General features: G+C 46.1%; 1 protein-coding gene across 2 annotated transcripts in view; it reads left to right on the top strand.

Annotated features, from left to right (window-relative positions):
* The first annotated feature begins 7,896 nt into the window (after window positions 1-7,896).
* The window catches only part of mtss1la (MTSS I-BAR domain containing 2a), a 28,035-nt gene continuing 13,937 nt past the window's right edge, over window positions 7,897-21,994 (top strand). For both annotated transcript variants that reach the window (XM_084364561.1, XM_084364560.1), the window contains exons 1-3: window positions 7,897-8,536; window positions 11,213-11,274; window positions 11,394-11,467. In XM_084364561.1, coding sequence (XP_084220687.1) covers window positions 8,468-8,536; window positions 11,213-11,274; window positions 11,394-11,467 — 205 coding nt within the window. In that variant the 5' untranslated portion in view covers window positions 7,897-8,467. The remainder of the gene's footprint in view (window positions 8,537-11,212; window positions 11,275-11,393; window positions 11,468-21,994) is intronic.

Genomic DNA, 21,994 nt, shown 5'->3' with positions numbered 1-21,994 from the left:
CACATGGACGGACTCCCTCTCTCCGGCTTGTTTGTTGACCCTGCGGTTTATTTTCAGAGCGCTTTGGATGGAAGCAGCATATTTTCTAAGACACACACACACACACATAGAGTTCACGTGTGCACCCGTATACACAGATACGCCTGGCATGCACAGTAAGGATACACACACATCCATACACTTTAGGCTTGGGGGGGGGAGGGAGTACGCGTGGAATGGCAGCGATGCCCAAACACTGACTTGACCCGGGTCACCTTTCTTTCTTCAAGTGGAATGTCAGTTATAACTGTGTTTATTTTATGCGTCTGGGGGAGGCACATCACTGTGAATCTCACCATGGTGAGAGGATCAACACCGGCCCCGCTGAGGAGGCTCTTCATCCTGCAGTGCATCGTGGTTCCCGTGTTACGAAAGACTGAGGTTTTGTCTCACAGTAGAAACTCTGATAGCTAACGATTCGATAAATAGGAGCCAGCACGGTCGCTGTAAGAGCAAAATCAACTTCAATGGAAATGAATCACAACAGCAGAGAGTGACACTGAATAATTTGGGTTGTCACGTCCTTGCTGGAAATCAAATAAACAGATTCAAGGGCTCAGCTGTGATGAATTTATTGGAGTTTTACCAGGAGGCGTGGAGAAAGTGTCGACTAGCTCAATGTCTGTTTGCAGGCTTTACACAGATTTATGTTTTTTTACATAGCAGGGTATTTATGAACATGATGTTCAGCGTGAGTGTTCGCTGGGTTCCAGATGTCAGTCTGGATCTGTGTTGTTTCTGCTGCTGCTCCGTGGTAAGTGTCTGCGTTTCCTCATACATGGCTGCATGTGTCATGGACGTTGTTAAAAAGACAGATATTCTGGATGAGAGCAGAGAATATTTTTAGCACAAGTAAGAAAACCCGCCAGCTAAATTTGTGAACCAAATATGGATTTAGTCACATTCCTCGAGCTCGCACAACCTCAGCAAACCAGTAAAGCAGCAGGTAGTGAAATAATGAGCGAATGAAATGTATGGGATTCATGAGCGGGGGCACAAACTGTTCATTATTTATTTTGTGACACTCGGCAAGAATTTAAAATGGAAAATGTAAGCCCATGGAAATTTTGTCAATGAATATTAACATATAACTGAAACCTTTTGGTTTAATTATTAAAAAACTGATGTCTATGTAAAGTGTTGCAGAGATACAGTTAGCATGCTAACAGCTAGGCCCAGCTCGTCCTGTCTAATCAGAGCTCCCAGTCTGGTCTGCTAGCTGCATGGCTAATTGAGCTAGCTAGTTAGCAGCAGTAACCGGTTGCTCTAGTGATATGCTGCCCCCTCTTTGTTTGGAGTGACCCTGCTACAACATCTCACAAACTGAAAGCATCTCACGATCCGTAAGAGCTACATACGCTGATGCAATGAAATAATGGCCACGCATCACATGACTGTCTTTTTAAGTTTTATTTTGAGCTTTCTCTCTCAGTTTCTTCAGCAGACACGATGAAAACTACAAGAAAATACATGCAAAGTTAAAAACATAACTACATTTCCCAATTATTGTTAATGTTAGCCATGTTAGCACATTCGTCCCATGAAATCAGGACAGGGATGGGCGCCCTTTTTGAGGAATATTTAAGCTGGTTTGTTCACATTGAAAAGGGATAAACCAGCAGGTAATATCTTGCATTTTGAACCCAGTCTCATTATCTGCCACACTGAAGGACCAAACCAGTGCTTTTTTCTGCATTTTTTAGGTCGTTTACTGCAAATTGCGTACAGTCGACGGGGTAATTTCCTCTGGAGATGGTGGAGATATGACCCTCTACCACATACTTTTACAGTTTCAGTTTGATCTCTGTAAACTGTGTCCTCTGACAATTATTACCTCTGCCAAGGATTTATTTAGGTGGCTGGTATCTATGAGTGAGTACAACAGGGGGCTCTACTGAGAGTTACACTCCCTATAAATTCAAAATAATCCAATTAGCTTTATCAGCGATTTGTTAATTTTCTTTTCCTCAAACACTGAACATCAACAAGAGATTAGATGTTAAATAAAATAAAATGTGACAATCATAATTTGTCTTCTGGTACACTGATATAAAAAATAAATGAATGCAGCTGATGGCAGCTCCCATCGACCGTCCGCAGACCGTCTGACTGGAATAATAAATAAATAAATCATCCATCACCTGATCTTATCTTGTCACCTTTCTGATTAATAATGTGACAGTTAGGTGAGGTGTTCATTTGCAGTGTGAAGGCTGTCAGACTGATTTATTCACAAGTCATGTGGGCAGCAAGTAGAAGAAAAAGAGCAGTTATGGATAAGGATGTGAGATGATCATGTAGATTTAGTCTTTTCTTCAGCTCAGCAGCAGAAGTGTCTCCCGGCAGTGGAGATATAAAAACTATTTGATACTGTGCTGTGGAGCTCTTAATAAGCGAGCTGTATTTGACCCCTCGCAGCTTCCATCTTAAAAAAACAAATGGTAGAAAATGTGTCTCGGCTCAGCAGCTGGCTCTCATCGCTCCTTTGGGTCGGAGGGGTTCTGAGTGCTCTTCAACACTGTAGTGCCTCTCTGAACGTGACTCTCCACTCTGTACATCAACACATCGCAGATGGACAGAAAGATGCCCTGGGAGAGGGGATCACAATCCCTGGCATGCACACAAGTCTTCAAACAGCGGGGGGGCCGGATGGCTAATGAATGAGCTAATGTAAACTAAACTGCCCCATTCTCACTGAGATAGGCAGCCTCTCCCTCGGGCCGTCTCTTTCTGTCTTTCTCCTTCATCTCCCCTTCCTTTCCTTTCATCCACCCATCTTTTTCTTGCCTGTTTGTTTAAAATCCTCTTCTTCTTCCCCTGTGTTATTATTACTTCCTAAAACCTCCCAACGCACATCCTCTCCTTTACCCACCCAACTCTCTGGTGACCCCCTCTGAGCTCAGAGATTTGGAGAATCGCCCCTCGGCGTTAACACCGGGCTCACCAGCTCCATGTGAGCCTGTGGAATTTCCTCTTATAGTTTGCCCGGCAGGTCCTCGCTCTCCTTGTGAAGGATCCCACAGACACGTGCTCGTCTGTATACATCTCACACAGATCGGGGCAGAGATAGAGGCCGAGGCACGTGTAGAGGCGAAAAAAAAAGAAAAGAAAAGAAAGGTTTGAGGGGAGAAGGGAGACAGGAAAGCTTCAGCTACAGTACGCACCGGCCACGTGACTCATTTTTATTAGGACTGCTCGACCTCCACACACACACACACACACATGCACCCACCAGCTGAGCCACGCACACACACACACACAAACAAACACCGGGGCCAGACACACAAATAAAATAATACTGACGCTAGAAGGCTATAAACACAAGTATTCATTCACTAAAACAAACAAATAGGGAAACATGAAAACAGGCCAAGCTTGGGAAATAATTAAGCAGCGTTTCCTCTCTTTAATATGTGGAAAGTATTCTGAGAGCTGAACTCCTTCAACAGCTGTGTGAGGGAAACAATGTGTCGAGGAAGTTTTTACTGAGATGTTGTCTTGTATAAAATCTAATAAATGAAATGTTTTAAAGGTAACTGATTGAAAAATGTGTCCAGATGTTTGGGTAGGACACTCAGCTGAGGTCAACAGGTCACAGGACCAGAGGTCAGTGTGGGCTGGGTCGGGAGGGTTACTTTAAAAATGTATTTCAATACAGTTACTGATTACTTGTTCAAGAATGTAGTCAGTAACCTGTATCACAGTATCACAGTACATGTAACTTGATTACTTTCCATTACTTTTGGTTGTACCTCCATATGAGAAAATAAAATATCAATAACATGACTTTTATTTTTTAATCTCAAAACACAAGTTTGTATTCTGTAAAATAAAAGAGTAATCCTCTTTTTTATTAAATGTATCTGTAATCTATTACATCTATATTTTATTATGTAAAGTTGTTGTAGCCTAGTTATTCCCTGAGCCCGAGTAAAGGGCATCATGGGACATGTTGTGATGTTGCGGGTCAATAACGTTATGGATCAGAACCAACATGGCTGCAGAGGAAAAACACATGGCTCGTGAGTGTGATCCAGGGGGCGTGCACGTTTCTTTATGTATAATGTTGTCAATGTGCCTTAATATGAACCATAGTGATGCATCTTCATGATGTTTTAATGGGATTTCAGCCTGTTTCTGTTGTGTTAAAGTGCAAAAAAAAAAGGTTCTGACGTTAATGTACTGTGTTGCAGAGATATCCACTGAAGTTAGCATGCTAACCAACTAGCTCCGACCCATAATACCACTTTTTAACCTCAACTTGGAGATGTCATATCAGTGAGTTCGCTACTTAGTCTCACAAGTAAGGAAAATAAACTGACAAAAAGTCAAGAAAGGAGATATTTATCCACCTATTTATTTACTAAACATAAATATACAACTGCACACTGTCTGTTTCTAGTTTCTCTCTTTTAAGGGACGATAAAACACACCTAATTTAAACTCAACACCAACAAAATAAAACTCACCAACACAGTCTCAGTTTGACTTTCCACCATCACCTCTGGTCCCCACCTGGGTGGAAACAAATCCTCAATTCAACGAGTTAGATTGGAAAATATTTCAGCTCTACACGTCTACACTGTCCACGGCTGCCATTTCCTCTCATCTCCCGGAGGCGTAGTCCTGGTCAGAACGTCTGTAAATCACCTCTGTACTGTATCCCCAGTATTTAAAGTGGCAGTGTCAGTCTCAGAGGCTACGTTCGGTCCTGATCCTGAGCTACTTGCTATCTGGAGCTAGTTGCTACAGCCAAAGAAAGCGACAGCAAACGGTATCTTGAGAAGCAGACAGCGGTTATGCTGCCCCCTGCAGTTTTGGAGCTACCTTTGAAGAAAGCAGTGACTGAACGGTAAACATGACGCCAAAAACAAACCGTATACGACTGTTTGTGCTCGTCTCGTACTCTCACCCCCCTGCAGGCTTGAAAGGTGGCTGTTAATTTGTTTTCCTCACAGACGGAGAACAGCAGCTTGAACTCATTCAGTTAAGATGGATTCCAATAGTGACAAGCCTCCATGGTGGAAAATAAAAAAAAAAATGGAATCAAAACACCCACAGGAATTTCTCCATCACGTTGTATAATCCCCTTCGCTGCCGTCTGCCCTGCATGTTCGGTGCTATCGGTTTCTTTTTCCCCTGCGTGGGATCAATAAAGTCGATCTTATCTTCTCGTCAAGGAAAACCAGGAGCTGGGCTCGTGTGTCATTAAGATTCCCTGCAGGTGAGCTCACAAAAAGATGACTTACATAACGGACTGAACAGACTCAACCTGCAGATGATAAATCCTGTTAGATTTCATGGTCAAGTGGGCACAAGACCTCAGCGGTGACCTCATCGGGGAGCCACAGCTTCCTGCACCGCGGGCGATAAACCAGGAAAGACAAGGGCTCCAGCTGAATCATGGGTAGGGCCCCGGCTCTGGGGTGAGAGGTCACAGTATATCACAGGGCCTGACTGTGTTTCCCTTTTTTGTGTCGAGGCGAGCTGCTTCTGCGGCCGGGTCAAGGTTAGAGGGGAACCTTAAAATGCCATCCAGAAGGAGCAGGAAGTGGACCAAGGCAAAGATTAGAAAAGACAAACGGGCGTTTGCTTCCAAGCTCCCACCTCGCAAACCTTACGTAACCGCGTGTTACAATATAACACCTAATGTTATCCAGATTTTCAATTACGATTATCTGCAAGCTGAGTAAATGTCAGAGCGGCTCCTTTGTGTTTCCCTCTGCTTATGAAATGATAAATAGTTTTTCCTTTCTGCCCTCTCGAAATGAATGAGATGAAAAACAAACAGGCATTATCGCACGCTGGCGGATGAAAAATGTACCCAGGAGTCATCGCCCCCTTAAAGTCGGTTATATAAGCCTTCAGACTCTTCTGAGTCTCCCCAGCTTGATGTGTTTAGGGCTGATGATTGCTTTCAGTTGCGCGGGCGAAACAGAAACCGTCACATTTTTTCCTCACTAAAAACCCATCTTAAGGAAACTCTCGCAGACGCTCATGCATCAGCGGTATGGCAGAGAGAGCAGAGTAGAGTCTTTTTTTTCCAGGGGGGGTTGGTTGGTGGTGGTGGTGGTGAGGAATGTCAGCATCTGTGTTGGGGATATTTTCTGTTTTATAGCTGTTTTCTCTGAGATGCCAGTAAAGCGCTGTGGTGAGAGCGCAGGGACTGGGCTCCGGTCCCGGCCTCCCTACCTCATGTCTGTCCACGTGGGCAGGAGGGGGAAGACACCGAGGCAGACATGGCTCTTAATGTAGTCACCGCAACTTAATAAAAGTAGGATTCTGTTTTCCTTTTGTTCCTGCAGCGCTCACGTCTCTTGTTTATAAAATCCCTCTCTCGTGACAGGATGCTGGTATCTGGTCGCTCTATAAATACCCACAGAAGAAGCCGTGTTGATTTTCCGCCTAAGACCCATGAAGGGATATTATTACACGGCACAACACTGATCGTGTAATTGCTTTGTAAGCAAACTTTTACTGACGTGACCCGAAGGCAGTGAAAGCAGAAGGAAATGATGTGGTGAAAGAGGAATGATCGATAAAAAAAGTAATCCCTCCATGTTTGGGCCGTCTGCGCACGTGGGCTCGCCGTCTCACCGCCTCGTGGCGTGGATGCCGACACATGAGAGAGAAAGGTGTGTGTGGCAGATGTGCAGGGTTTTAAACTGACAGGATGTTTATCATGGATGCTGTGAGGTGACCTCTGACCCCCCGCAGCTAACAGACCAGTGATGATGTGGTTAACATACATAACGCTGTGGTGGCCTCTACCGCTCCATCAGGTCTGAATGTCATGTGTTACTGCTGAACCTCAAATAAACCTGATGTTGATCTGCTTTCTTATTATTCTACACGTTAAACTGGCTCGTTGGATGCTTCAGCTATTTAAATATACATCCTACACACTGGACCTTTAACACATTATATTTAGTTTGTCGAATGTAACAGAAAATTGCAATTTTCAAAATTAGCAAACTAGCTTTAATTTGTGAGCTTTAAAGGAGGGTATGACTGAAACAAGCTGTCTGTTTTCTGTATCCAGTCTTTGTGCTGAGCTAAGCTACGCTAATGTCCCTTTTCCACCAAAATTAGCAGGTCCACACAGGGTTTTTAAACACGGGTCAACCCGCTAAAAATTGCCGGTGAAATTAGTCATTTCTCGGGAGTTGTGACGCTCAGAATATTTTTTTTCCACTGTTTTAGACGCTTCTTTCACCATGAGTCTTTTTGGGGTTGCAGTGCATCACAGGATGATGTAATTACACAGTTTGGCCACGAGGAAAACTGGCTTCAGAGCCTGGCGCTCCTCCTGGAGGCCTGGTTTACCCGGGTCTTACGTTTGGAGTTGACCCGGGTGTAAATGCAGACTTTACACATTCCCATTGCACACAAAAGCCCAATCTTAGCGGGTTTAAGATTAATTTTTGACCTGAGGAAAAGGGGAATAAAATAATGAGTTTCTGAAAGTGGCTTCAATCTTCTCATCTGACTGTGGACAGGAGACTGAAACACGTTTCCAAACATGTTGAACTTGTCCTTGTTGACTCGTGTTGACTCATGTTGACTGGAGCTGATGTCTTTTGTCATGTTGATTGAGGAGATTAAGTGATGATGGGCCACATGTTACTGTTTCCTGCAAACAACTAAACAGAGGCGCTAACGCTCATTAACAGGCGCGTGTGTGCGCCAGAGGAAATCCTCCTTTACATCTCAGACGATTGTTCAGGCTCCACTTTTGTTTTGCATGGGGGAGGAAGGAGGGGAGGGGAAAGTGGGAGGTGTTCCTCCCTAACCCCTCCTCCTCACCCACTATATGCGAAGAAAAAAATCTTGACCAGCCCCCTTTCCATTCCCATGGATCGTATTACGGGAGCCTCCAGCCCTGAGACATCTGCTCCGCCGCTAACAACGGAGCGCGTCCCCGCGTCCCAGACCTGCGACCGATCCCGTCTCCCGTGGTGCCCCCTCCTCCTCCTCCTCCTCCTCCTCCTGCCCTCCACCCCACAATTGTGATCTCTCCGTTATTTGTGCTAACGCGGCGATCATGAGGAGCCACGGTGCGTGCGCCCTCCACGTTTTCCGGCTGTAGTGTAGTTCAACCCGGCCCCCTCTGCTCCATCCATCCCGGAGCGAGCAGCCAGGAGCGGCGGCGGCTTCCTACCCGGTGCCATCGAGCAGGCAGCAGCATTTCTTTTTGTCTGTGCGGTGCGCAGGCTGCGGGGCTGTGTGGAGCTGCGGGGCTGCGGGGCTTTGAGGCTTCCCATCCTCTCCGCTGCTGGCTCGGGAAAGCGAGAGGACAAGGGAGGAAGGGCGGATGAACAAAAACCAAAGCTCTCCGTGTCTGATGCGTAAAGACGCGGATATCTAATCTGATCATTTCTGTGTCTTTCTGCGAGCGTTGTTTTGTTTTGTTTGGTTGTTTGGCACCATGGAGTCGGTGGAGAAGGAGTGCGGAGCGCTGGGTGGATTATTCCAGGCCATCGTGAACGACATGAAGGTAACACACATGTAGATTAAAGTGCACACTGATATCTGACCTCTTTAGTGGGCGCACGGTGGCTGATCACAGGCATATTTTTACTGCCTTTGTCTCTTTCACCGGGTCCTCCCCCCACACTGGAAACACCGCTGCGGGACAAACTGAGAGATGAAACATGTTTCCCTTTGTGCTATTTGCATAATGTGCAGCAGGTCTGTCAGAGGCACTGCTAACACATTAAGAGTTCAATCTGTCTGCGAACAACTGGTGTTGGTGTCGGTGCAGCTAAATGTGAACACATTTCATGGTGGTTTGGTTCAGGGGTCAGAACCTGACCCCAACAGAAGGTTATGTCAAACAATCATTTATTTTCTGCATATAACAAGAAGACAGGAGAGCTGTTATTAATGCTGGGAGATAATGTTAATTTTGTGCACTTTTCCCTGGTGCCATTTGACCTCAAACAACTGTTCCTCCTACGCCGCTTTCTCTAGATTAAATGTCAGACGCACAAGAGGGATGCTCTGACAGAAATCACCCAGCTGCATCGCCTCAGCCTTCTGGACTGAAACCGGCATGAAAGCTTATTGATCGTCCCTCCTCGTGTTTGACCCCATGGCAGGAAACCTAACAACTTCAGCAATGTGCAGCTCAATATACGTCTAAAAACATTACTTCTCCACCAAAATGATGTCTTCAAGCAGCAACTAGATGCCTCCCATTATCTTCCTCTCACATGCAAGTGTCTGTGTGTGTGTGTGTGTGTGTGTGTGTGTGTGTGTGTGTGTGTGTGTGTGTGTGTGTGTGTGTGTGTGTGTGTGTGTTGGGGGAGGGGGTCAAGTCAAGGAAGTTGGAGCAGGGTGGTCTGTTGTTGTGCACGACAACAGATGGAAAGTGTGAACGTATTCATCGGGGCCCGGCGGTGTGGCTTCTCATTGTGCAGGACGCTTCGCGCTGCACAGTGTTTGATGACACTGAACAAGTCGAGCATCAGGCGACACTTTCCACCTAACAGATTTCTTATTGATCACTGGCTCTCTGGGGCCGCGGTGCCTTCCGACCGACTATTTATGGGCCCTCGTTTGTCAGGCTCCAATGAAATCAGCCCTCAGCTATTGGCAGCGCCGGGCTGGTTTCATATATTTCTCTTTTGTGTTGAGCCAGAGAGAGACACAGAGACAGGGGGCTCTTGGAAAGAGGCAGTCTGTGTATTGATAAGCAGTGCAGATGAATGAGACTGAAGCCCTTAGTCAGCACAGTGTCCATGTCCACTGTCTGAGATCTGACCTCATTCCTGCCGCCTGGCTGGGCCACGCAAGCCTGTCAGACCAGCTTTAACCCCCCTCTGGGAGCAACGCGGCAGCACGGCTTTCCTGTGCTGATCTCACTGATTGTGAACAATGTTACAGTATGATGCACAATCACCTACGTGACACCCATTGCAGGGCCGCTAAGTAAACTTAAAAAGCCTCGGACAAAATGTGTTGATACGAGCGGAGCGCCGGTCGGTTGAAGGCCCGACGAGGCTGAGGGAGAGGTGGAAAAAGCATCGGATCAGAAATCAAGAATTAGGTCAGCAATGGACGTGATGCGTGGGAAAGCAACCACCTTCTTTTTTCTTTTCTTTTTTCATGTCCTTGAGCAACACATCCAACCGGCTCCAAGGATGATGCTTTTGACCTCACCCTCCTGTGAATGACGAGGCGTGGGAGGAAGAGCCTCTCTGTCTCCTTCCTTTCCTCTGTTTGTCTCACCTCCCTGGGAGCTTCTGGGTGTGGATGAAGAGACAAATGTGCCCTCCCTCCCTCCCTCTTCCCTCCCTACCATCCCCTCCGGTCCCCCTCTCGCTGTAGCTCCTCTTTACCCGCTTCTTCACCCTCAGCTGTCTTGGCAGCGCATCCCTCCCCGCCCCCCCTCCTGGGAGCCACAGGCCTCACAAGTTAATTAGACACCTGTTGGAGTCAAGTGCAGACAGGGAGGCGGGGAGGAGGTTCATGGCAAACATTTTTGTTAGGGGTGATGTTAGAGGCCGAAACGAAAATGATGGCGACTGTTTCCAAAGCGACTCTGTACAGTCAGGATGTGTGGCCTCTCTCGGCTCCTCACCATCAAAGAGGCGCACCGGGGTTGTGCCCTTCCTCTCCCGTCTCCAGCGCTCAGGCTCTTGAATGGGATCTTAGCCCTTGAATGTGTTTCGCGTTTTGGCTTCTGCTCTTGTAGCTTAAGGCGGCGTGTGATGATCGCGGGGTAAATCTCATCCAGACTATTTCAAAGACTAGAACAAACTACCTGCCCCGTGCACATAAACACTTGTGATATAAGAGCTTATGCAGATCCAGCCGTATAAACACGTGAGCACCAGATTCAAGGGAGGCTGATCGAGGACGATAATAACACATGTGTGCACTTAGAAATCATGCTGACCTTTTTTTTAAAAGACAAGTCAGAGCAGGGAGCTCGTACACCAGCCTGTGTTTAACCCTCGAGTCGAGACGCTCTGTGATTTATTGCAGATTTATTCCAGCTCAGCATCTTATTAGTGCCAATTATGTAAAAGGAAAATACAGCAAATCCAGCTGATGAAAATGTTATTAAACTGCACCAGATTGCACGATCTGTTGCAGAGAACATTTTGTCTCCACGCACTTCAACGTCCTTGCTGAGTTTGTTTATTCGTCTCATTTCTCTTCGCAGAGCTCTTACCCTGTGTGGGAGGACTTCAGTGCCAAGGCCACAAAACTGCACTCGCAACTCAGGTGAGATTTTTCTCCAGTGAGCAGAGACACCTCGTTGAAAAGAAATCATGTGCAACATTTATAGACTCAGGAGTTTATGCAGTCGTGGTGCAGTGAACATGTGCCTCTTATATTTACAGGACCACGATTCTGGCAGCAGTGGCCTTTTTAGATGCCTTTCAGAAGGTGGCGGACATGGCTACCAACTCCAGAGGTAAGCTTGTTTTATGTAAAGATGTATTTGTTCTGTCTTTTGTTGCACACTGGTTATTTGTGTCTTGCTGGAAATGTCCAGTTACTGCAGAGTGATGATGGAGTTACACCAACATAGTGTTTGGTGTTGTGTGGTTTGTGTGAAGCTCGGGTGTTACAGCATCTATTGAAAGACGAGTACTTGCTGTTCTTCCATCAACGCACATTTTCTCTTCTGGATTTATTTTGCACGACCACTTGCACATTTTCTTGCGTTGCTAGGCAGCTGGATTCAGGAGATCTCTCATGAATTCTTGTGTCTGAACCACAGTGGTTTTTATTGTAATCCTGAGAAATACAGTTGGATAATTGTTGCGACGTATCAAGTATATTTTATGATATTTGTGGTCTTCCTGTGCGTCAGGAAGTGGAATTTTATTGTGAAGTGTTGAGTGGACGGCAGAACAATTAGTTTGTTTTACAGTCATTGGTGACGCAAGCGATCTCAATGGTGTCATATGTGGTTATAATCAGGTGTAAATCGCAAGTTTCATCACGATACGATATTATATCGATTCTTTGGACAACGATACGATATTTGCCGATATCACAAAGTCTGCCACGATACAAATTCGATTCGATTCGATACAGGAGCCTGCGATCGATATGGGACGATATCATCTGCACATTTAACACAGTGCCATTCATATCAACTCAAGAAAAACAACTAAAATATGATTCGACATATGGACATGGACTGTTTAGAAAGGAGTTGCGCATGGACGGAAATGGTGGGAATTTCAAAATAAAGGCGTATGTTAACGATGGCCCCGATATGAATCGATGTTTTCACTTTGCATTGATGCTATTGGATCGTTGATCGTTGAATCGATATATCAATCTGCAGCAATGTATCGTTACACTGCTACTTATGATAAGAAGAAAGTCAAGATAAAGATAGCCACTACAGACGGTGATAGAGAAATGCTTTGTCCAATCACCTGCCATTATTTTTTTGATAGTGCCTCCTTTTCTAAATAGTTTCTGATGGTTCTGTGTAACAAACCGCATAAAGTTAGACAAAGTCGCATGAATAGATGTCGCCTAACCCGAAGAAAACCAGACGACCGGCAGCCTCAAAGACACAGCGCTGCCCCTCTAAGATGTTCAAAGTGGGGGCAGCTCGGGGGGGGGGAGTCGGCTCAGAGAAGTGAAAATCTGAGCTTATTGTTTTCTTCAGACTTAATGAGGTCTGCTGATCTGCTTTGTCACCCTGCTAGTGGCAGCAGACAGGCCGGCCAGAGAGGCGGCTGATTAACACAGATTTCTTTGGAGCTGATCGTCGAGAGCAGTATGTAGGTCAAAAAACCCTGCGAGAAACCCGGAGCGGCGTGCGAATGTTGCCTAACACGCTCGCAAACACAATCACGCGGGTGTAGAAGCGCGCATACACACACACACACGCACACACACACACACACATACACACAGGGATATTCAGAGAGTGACAGCTGGTAGCCGGCCACCTGACCTCGCAGGTCACATGCCAACATGCTCTAAAACAGTGTGTGCTGGCACAGCCCCTCTCTGACCACTCACTGCAGAGAGAAAACGGCTAAAGATGAATTTGTGCAGCGGCAGCGTTCACACGTTCTCGCCACTTTTACTCCAGTAACAGCAGAGTTTATTGCCGTGCCGGTAAATCAAGTCACCTTAAGTGATTCCTGATGCGAGCGCGCATGAGCTTTGCAAGATGAAAACGAGGTAGACTGGGGTCAACCTGCGAGATGCTAGCAGCTGGCAGCGCCGCCTCAATAAAACATGGGGATAGACTATTCAGGCGGTGCAGGGCTTCAAAGGAGGAGAGTGTCTACAGTAAAAAACGAAGGAAAAACATCAGAATGATAGATGGACCAGGGAGAGATGAGAGGAGGGCGTATTGAGTTTTACAGCTCGAGATGCATAAAATCCCCAGTAAGTGTGTCACCCATACGCCCACTCACTCTTCTGCTCCTCTCCCAGGGACATTAACTTCAGGATTAATGTCATCCTTCTCGGGCCGCGGACTGTACGAGGGACGCTGGGAGGTCTGTGCGTCGAGAGACTAATGAAACATGGTTTAGATTAGTGCTGATGAGCGTTTGATGGTTTAAACCTCTCAGCTGTTTCATGTGATTGTAAATCGGAAGTCATCTTGTTTTTTAGAGATGCTGGTGGCGTGTGGACTGTGTGGATGGCATGACGCTTGGTACAGATGTCCACGGTGCTCAGAGGATAGACTGGAATAACTTTAGTGATACCCTGAGTTATGTTCAGTACTTCTACTACTTCGTTGTGGGCAGTGTTTAGATCGTGATCGATCTCGTAGGTGTCCACAGTCCACAGCTCATTAACCAGCAGATCCACACCGATAGATTTATGCAGCCAATTAGATGGCTCTGGGGGACGTATTGTAAATAATGCAACATGAGTTATAGTTGGCAACATGGTGGATGAGGAGTTTAAGCCAAAAAAGAGCTATCTTTAATGCAGTATTGTGTTTATTGGTGCAAATGGAGGGCCTGGCATAGAAATGTAATACTTTGATTAACCGGCACCGACCGAATTGCCTTGATAATATCGAGTATCGAAAAAATGGTTTTCCATTCGATACCAAACTTCGATACCGAAGGAGTTAATGTCATCAGTGTCAGTATTTTTGGACCTTCTTTCAGACATTTCATTGGGAAATAACTGAAGGTTAAGTGATTATAGATTGTTAACCAGGGTTGACATTGGTCGAAATATTATCAAAATTGCAACATGGCCGAGTGTGATATCCAAATCGCAAGAAGCTCTGATTCTTTGAAAAAGATAAAATATGTCAAAACAGAAAAAAATACTTTGCACATCTGTTTCATGAGCCAGGTGTGCAGCAGAGGGTCGACTCTCTCCTGCACACCTGGACCAAAAGTTGTAAGCAAACTTCCCCACACGCCGTCTAACTGACACATTTATTTGTAATGTTTCAGTACTTGACCTTCATCAGGAAAATAAGTAAATAAAAGAGGATTTTTGCACGTTAGACAGCGTTCGAGAATTTGCTCAGAGAGTGTGAAGATAAAATGTGTGAAGACAGGATTATAATAAAGTGCTGCAGAGCTGCAGAGAAGGTCGGGCCCACACAGCTTTTCCTCCAGATGGAAGAAAAGATGTTTTGTTTGATACAGACTGTGAATAATGTCACGTCATCAGGATTTTAATTGAAGGTTAATAGTTTCTTCAGTTAAAATGATTCCAACTCACCGTGAATCATATTACAGTTACAATATCCGTCAAAATAATTGCAATATAATTTTTTTAACAGACTTTGCAGCATTAATTCTGCAATGAAATAATCCTGGTGTGTGTGCACAGCATTGATCGGGGGTGTGGACCGTTGTAGTAATTGTAAAAGACTCCAACAATAAAGTCAAGCAGTCTGAAGGAGGTTGCACAGATTGCATTCGCTTCTTAAACAGCAGCACCACTTCACTCCCACTCGTCCTGTGGGAGCCGTGTTAGTCTTTGCGTGCTCGGAAACCCAGCAATTAATTTGGCGGTGGGAGGAACGTCGATATTTATTGGAGCCGGCTGGAAGTGGACTGGGACCTTTGATCCCCAGGCTCCGCGGACAGTAGCCAAGGCGGGACACGATGTTAAAAGGTATCCTAAAACATATCGGCATCCAGATGTTCCAGTCTTTGCGCCTGCTGACTAACTCGAGACTGTTCAGGAAACGCTGATACATAAATAGACTTGAGAGATTACTTAAGTAAGTCTCCATTTCTGTCCCTCTCTTTCTCTATCTGACTTCCTTCACATGTGTGTGCGTGGGTCTGTCGGCCTGCAGCGATCATGTTTGTCTCTGCGTCTGCAGCGCCATATAGGGCTGATTGCACCACAGGAGACAGCCCTAAGCTATGAACTGTTGGCAGTCGTCGGCGTCACCCCGATTCCCCTCTCGTGTTGGGGGGACGAGCTACAGCTGCTGGCACAGCTGGAGGTTTCATCGCGCTCTTCGTCTGCCTCCTTTAATCTACCTTTGACACACTCACCCCATCACCCCTTTAACTCTCACACACACTCTGTCCAGACGGTTTGCACGTTTCCCTGCCAAGGAAAGCAACATTTTTCCCCCTCGTTCAGCAGTGCTTTTTTGATTGGTCCAGAGAGGGAGACGATGGTGAAAGAAAGAGGATTTTATGATTTCCTGTGCTGGACCTTTTTGTTGTTGTCTTTGACTGGGAGGGCAGCTTTTCATACAGCTGTATTATATTTGAGAGCTCCACCTCACACATCCTCCGCTCTGTGTTTCCATGCCTCGGTCTGCGTTCATGTTCGAGGCTTCCTCTTGCCCGTGTCGTCCGTTTTTAGAGTTTACGGTCACGGTCGTGGCGTCAGCGTCTGTGTTTTATGCAGCAGCCAGCGCTGTTGCTCTAAGCCGCGTTGATGGATCTGCGTCTAAAGGCGCGTCTGTCTGCGTGAACTGGCAGCGCACATCTGGGTTCAATAAAGGTCCGCCAACCGGTCTATATAGCTTCAATGTATTTAGAGGGTTTTAGCCTTTTTAGAGATAAATGTTTCATGTTTCGACACCCATCTTTCCTGGGACTTAGTTTGAGGCCCTGCAGCCCTCCGGGGTGTTTTTTATTTTCACATTGGTGAGCCTAATGGTTTTTGGTGTGTTGTCTAGACCGTTTCTCTCCTTGAAGTGAAATTGTTGTGTGATGTATTTAAGAGCAGCGGACTTCTCTGGAGAAGAGTGGGCTCTGTGTTTGGTGTTTGGTTGTTGCTAGGCTGGATGACATGTGTTTTTAGTGGAAGATTGACTTCATTTTTCTCCCATTTTTGGACATGGTTGAATTAGATGGAGGTCAGAGAGCCAGTAGTCCACGGCTAATGGTCCATCAGGGTATGAGATACAAGCTCCATATTTTGGAGTGAGGTGGGTCCAGGGTGGGGGTTGTGATTGCAGTGGGATTTCCACAGCTCTGGGTATCCAGGCTAGGCAGAGGCGTTTAGCTAATCCTCTTAGCCCCACTCTGTAACACACAGACACAGCGTGCCTTCCCTTCCCTTCCTGATCAGCCACCCCCAGCTTTAAAAATTCACACTCTGGGATCACCGGCCAGACTGCGACACACTGCAAGTTCAACACTGATGAACCTTCCTCTCTTTACATCTGTGCGCCAGAGCCTGAAGTTTGCAGACACCATTACACACACATAGACGCGACGTTCCAGCGGGTCTGCCTCTCTCTTTCCCACTCATGCTGCCCAAACTCAGTGGAGGAGTGGAGGTATGCTAGTAGATCAGTGTCTCAGCGAAGCAGTAATCTGCTTGGCCCCTGCGCTTCTCTGGGCTGGCAGATGGGACGGATATCCCTACCCGCCATCTGGACAGCCTGGCATGGACGAGATGCGGTCGTGGCCTAGTGCAGAGCGAGATCAGGGGATTACTGTCGTCCACACTATCCCAGCAGCGCAGCTATTTTTACGGACATGTCAAATAATGAGAGTGCGCCCATGTGACCCGCACTGACATCCATCAAGCTCGACATTTCATGTTCAGGCCTGACGCGAGCCTGTATTGTACTTAGCGTGTACAAGGGCAGCGATGTTAGATCTCTGCATCTTATGCGGGTTTGACTTCATCAAATGAGCTTATAGATTATTTGAGTGTTTGAGATTGGACATCATGTACGTGCGGCTACTTCAGTGAATGTTGCATTATGGTCCGGTCTGATTGTATGCCAGGCTCTGCAGCTCGGTGTTAAAGGAGACATGTCATGCTCATTTTCAGGTTCATTGTTTTATTTTGGGTCACTACTAGAATAACCTTTACATGCTTTAGTCAAGTAAAACACATCAGTTTTCTCATGCTGTCCAGTGCGGCAGCTCCTGTCTCTTTAAGGCCCCCCCTCCGAATACAGAGTCCCCTGTGATTCGTCAGCTCACACACGCCTGACCCAGCGCTGCTAGCAACAACAGAGCAGCTGTGCTAAATTGACTCTTTCATGCCAAACTACCCACTAGGCATAAATTAGGCAAATGTGTGACGTTGTGATGTAGCGTGATGTCACAAAGTCAAGAAATTTAAAGCTGCGACTGCTGACGAGGCGTTTCAGGAGCAGTGTTTTCAGTAGGAAAGAGGAGCTTCTGTCTTATTAGCTCAGTTAGCCATGTAGCTGGGAGAAAGAGCTCAAATTTACATTCAGTTGATATTGTCAGCTAATTTTTGAATGTTTCCAACTACATTTCTTGCACCCTTTTTAAACAGCAATTTATATTATATTATATTTTTTTCAACAGATTTCATTTTGTTTCTAACCCGAATAATCAGGAAGGCCAAATCGAACCTTACAGTGGGGCCAGATTTAGCCCGCGGGCCCCGCTTTGGGCAGCCCTGCTATAGAGTTTATAGGCTTCAACCTCAAAACTCAACGCGGTCGCCCGGCGAATGTTTTCCAGCTATTATGAATACTACAGTCAAAAAAAGTAAAGAGGGAGAAGTGGCTGGAACAATGATGTGAGGAACAGACGTTGAAGTGGGGGAATAATAATGTGAGAGAAAACAAATCTTTGGCTCTGCGTAACTTTCACTTTGAGGCCGAATACCAAAGTAAGAAGACAAACACGAGACTGGAGGGGAACACCGTGTTCAGCTTTATCCTGAACACAACGTCGGCGTGGAAGGGAGCTGGAGAGGGGAGGGAAAATACACAGGAGAGGGAGCCTGACAGGAATTTAAGGGAGGACATTAAAAGAGGGAATAAAAGGGATACATGCATAGTTTTGATGAAGTGAGGTGGCTGATTGAAAACAGTCGGGGAAAAAAAAAACACTTTCTTCCTACAGGTTCACTAAAACGCACGTGCACGGTCTCACGACACGGCCACAACTTATTTTATTTTATGCCGTGACGCCTTAAATCTTCAAAATCGCTTGAAACTGTTGTGAATCTCTCAACCGTGCGCAGGCATCAGTGCAACAACACGATTGGCTGATGTGTTTCCCGGTTGCGGCTGTCATAAAGCAGACGATTGGCTCTTGGTCGAAGGCGCTGGGTATCCGTCGCAACCAACATCTCTGGCCTGACGGACCTTTCTATTGAAAAGGTTTTCAGTGGTTTGTGTCCTCCTCCGTCTCTTTATAATGTTCAGTAATGAGATAAGTTTGAACGCGACGCTGAAGTAAAAGATAGAAACATTATCGTAACGTTGCCAGTGGCCTCCATGCTGCTTTTTTACTGTTTTCCAGCCGCGTTAGTGATTTTGAACGTGACACACCAGAGTAAAAACCCCAGAAAGACAAACTGATCCACTGGCAATGGAATAAAAGTCTTCCGTGTTTTAAAAAAACGGGACAAGTGTCCTATTTTTGCTGTCAAAACTCGGCCAAACACCCACATGGAAAAGTTTCACCATTATTATGTGAGTACAGAGTTTATATTTGACGTCTTCACTGTGACGGGGCAGCGATGGTAATAAACCTCCCTGCAGGGTTGGACTCGGAGGCCACAGGTGGGAGGTGGAGCGCCTGAGCAGCAGCAGCAGCAGCTCCGGCGGTGGTGTCAGCATTGTTCGGAGGATTGTTTGCAAATGAGCCGAGCTGCGGGAACTTTGTCAGAGCAAAAATAATGGGCCGAACTAATCGGGGGTGAAAGGGTGTAAAAGCAGGGAACAGCCCGAGTCATCTGATTGGCTCGCAGGATTTTGCTCCTTTCTCTCACTCTTCATGTTTTCTCCCCATTTTTTCAACTCTGATGAAAAGCACATCTGGACGAGAGGCGGCGGTTATTTTTAGCAGCGTTTATGTCCCTGAACAGGAAGCTCCTCCAGGAGAAAAATATCACTTCCTCCTTGTTCTCCTTCTCCTCCTCCTCCTCCTGCTTCAGCCTCGTCCTAATGCTCTCCAGAACATGTTTACAGCACACACACACACACACGCGCGCATGCTGAGGTCCGTCTGAGGCTGTGTGTGTGTGTGTGTGTGTGTGTGTGTGTGTGTGTGTGCTGGCCAGACAACAATGGATGGAGTGTGTGCTCTGAAACAATTGATCCGGAGGCTGTTTCCTCTGCCTTTCATGAGCATTGTTGTGAGGACGAAGTGACATTCCACATGACAGGAAGTGACACAAAGAGCCCGAATGCTGTTTTCATTTCTACTCGGTGCATAAAGAGCACAAGTTCACGCATAAACATGCTCAAGTTTCACTGCGGGTCAGAGTTATTCTGGGGTTTATTTCCAGCGTCTCAGATGTCTGTTTCTTTACACTGCGAATGCAAAATCTTTGGTTTTTGGACTGTTGGTCGGACAGAACGAGCAGTTTGACGACGTCATGATGATGATTTTAGAGACAAAACGATTGAAAATATCTGACAGATTGATAATGAATATTTACAGAATAGTCTCCTCTACCTGAACAGACCTTTTATGTCCGTGTCTTTGAGGATGGTAAAACACTCGGACAAAATCCCCTAATGTTTTGTTTTGGGTTCTGCAAAACAAGACGCTTCTAAAATGGTTTAATTAATTTAATAGGTTTAAATGCAGCATTACCCCTCTGAAAATCCTAAACATGTGTATTTGGATGTAGTGCAATTGACAGTACACATGCAGCAACTTGCTTTGACAGACTAAAGGAAAAGCAGGAAACTCAGGAAGACAATAAAACAGAATAAATGCCACACAGGCTCATATGGGGTCAGCATTTACTGCTGTGTTTCTTTGAGCCAAGACAAAGACGAGCTTTAAAAGTGATCAGTGACGATATCAGATCCAAAGCGGACGGGGAGCCAACGGAGGGAAGCCAGAACTGGAACTGTGAGGCGCACTCGCCGGGTCGAGACCAGATCAGAGCACGAACGACTCGGTCCAGCGTTGGTCGGATTCTGGAGATGGATCTTATTTGACTTTTGGCCCAAACACAAGACTGTGTGTTGGTTCATGGAGCGGCCGTATAAGATATAAAACTTAAACTAAAAAAATATTTGCTGTAATAACAAAGTTCTGTGGTTATTTCTTTTATTTTCCTTCCATCAAAGTTCAAGCCCAGAAAGAGTTACCGCTTCAATATTATTCTACATATTTAGTTTCAATGTTGTAAGAAATATATCTAGAATTTAAAATATGGGGCAATTTTGCAATTATTATTTCTACACATGCAGCAGCGGAGCCCCCAGATGTCGAGTGGAGCCAGGATCAACAGAGCGCGGCGGTCAAAGTGAATTTTGGTTCGGCGTACGACTCCCATAGAAGTCATCTCCAGTGCTTCATGTGTCCAACGTGAACATAAGACTCCTCGCTCACTGAAAACAAAGCAGAGATGGCCTAGTTTTATTCAAACAAAGTAATTCTCTCCCTCTAACAAACTCCAACACACCACATCAGGCTGTGTTTACAAAGTAAAATAGACTTTTCATCCCTCTTTAATCCGTCACTTTGAATAAACTCTCAGCTGATAAAATATTGACGTAGAAGCTGACGGGAGCGTTACAATCACAGGCAAAGACTCTTATTAGATGTCTGTGTTTCTTCAGTGTACCCACATTTTATATTCTTTCTCAGCAGACCGCCTGTCATCCTCTGCGCAGCGCTGTTCACCTGCAGCAGGTGATTTACAATCAGTGTCCGCGTGTTTTATCCTCCTGCTCTCGAACCAGCAGACACGAGGGGGATGCTGCGTTAATTTTTTAATACCGTCTGCTCCTGCTGAGCTCCAGCACCAGAACTCCAGCTGTGCTTTGAAGTGAATGTTTGATGATGTGAATGTGTGATGTCTCGTCAGCTTTTGTTTTTTTCTTTCATTCAGAAACGGCGAAGCTATAACTGAACAAGAGCAGCGAAGCTGGCAGCTCGCTTTCTTTTCTGTTTGTTTGTTTCTGATGATTCTGATGACACAAATTAATTCTCTCAGCTCCTTTTGATCGTACATCTTCTGGACCTGCGTGACAGCTCGTCCTGGCAGTGCCCGTTGCACCTGCAGCAGCCAGCTAACACTTCCTCTGCCCCCCCCCGACTGGTCGAAGCCAGCTCGACAGTGTGTGTCCTCTTTCATCCTCCCTTCTCACCCCGCAGCTCTTTTTCATCCATCAGTGGCCTCCGCTGTGTCCCTGCCAGTTCACATTCTGTACCACTTAAAATGAGTGAGGGAGGGTAAAGGCAGGAGGCTTAACTGTCTGTGCCAGCTCGGCGGCCGAGATGCCAACGAGAGGAATAACTGTTGTCTCACGGATGATGGAATTTCCTTAGCTAAGCGGCTGCTGCATGAGGGCTTAACAACAAAAAAAAAAGGACTTCATATTCCTGGCAGTGTAACTGTGAGGATGTTCTGTACCTTTTTCGCTCTACAGCCCGCATAAACATGCTTTATTGACACAGGAAGCAGAGAGAGAGAGAGAGAGAGAGAGAGAGAGAGGGAGCACCGACGGTCTCGGGAGAACTGGATTCGGGTCTGACGACGGCAGCAGCTCGCCCAGCACGGTAGTCTCGAGCGCAGTGAAACCTGAGCCGAGCCGCGAGGGTTC

This window comes from Pagrus pagrus (genome assembly GCF_965226575.1).
Source record: "Pagrus pagrus genome assembly, chromosome: 10".
In the NCBI taxonomy this organism is placed as follows: Eukaryota; Metazoa; Chordata; class Actinopteri; order Spariformes; family Sparidae; genus Pagrus; species Pagrus pagrus.
Note: the sequence above shows the minus strand (reverse complement) of the source record. Positions and strands in the feature narration are given on the sequence as shown.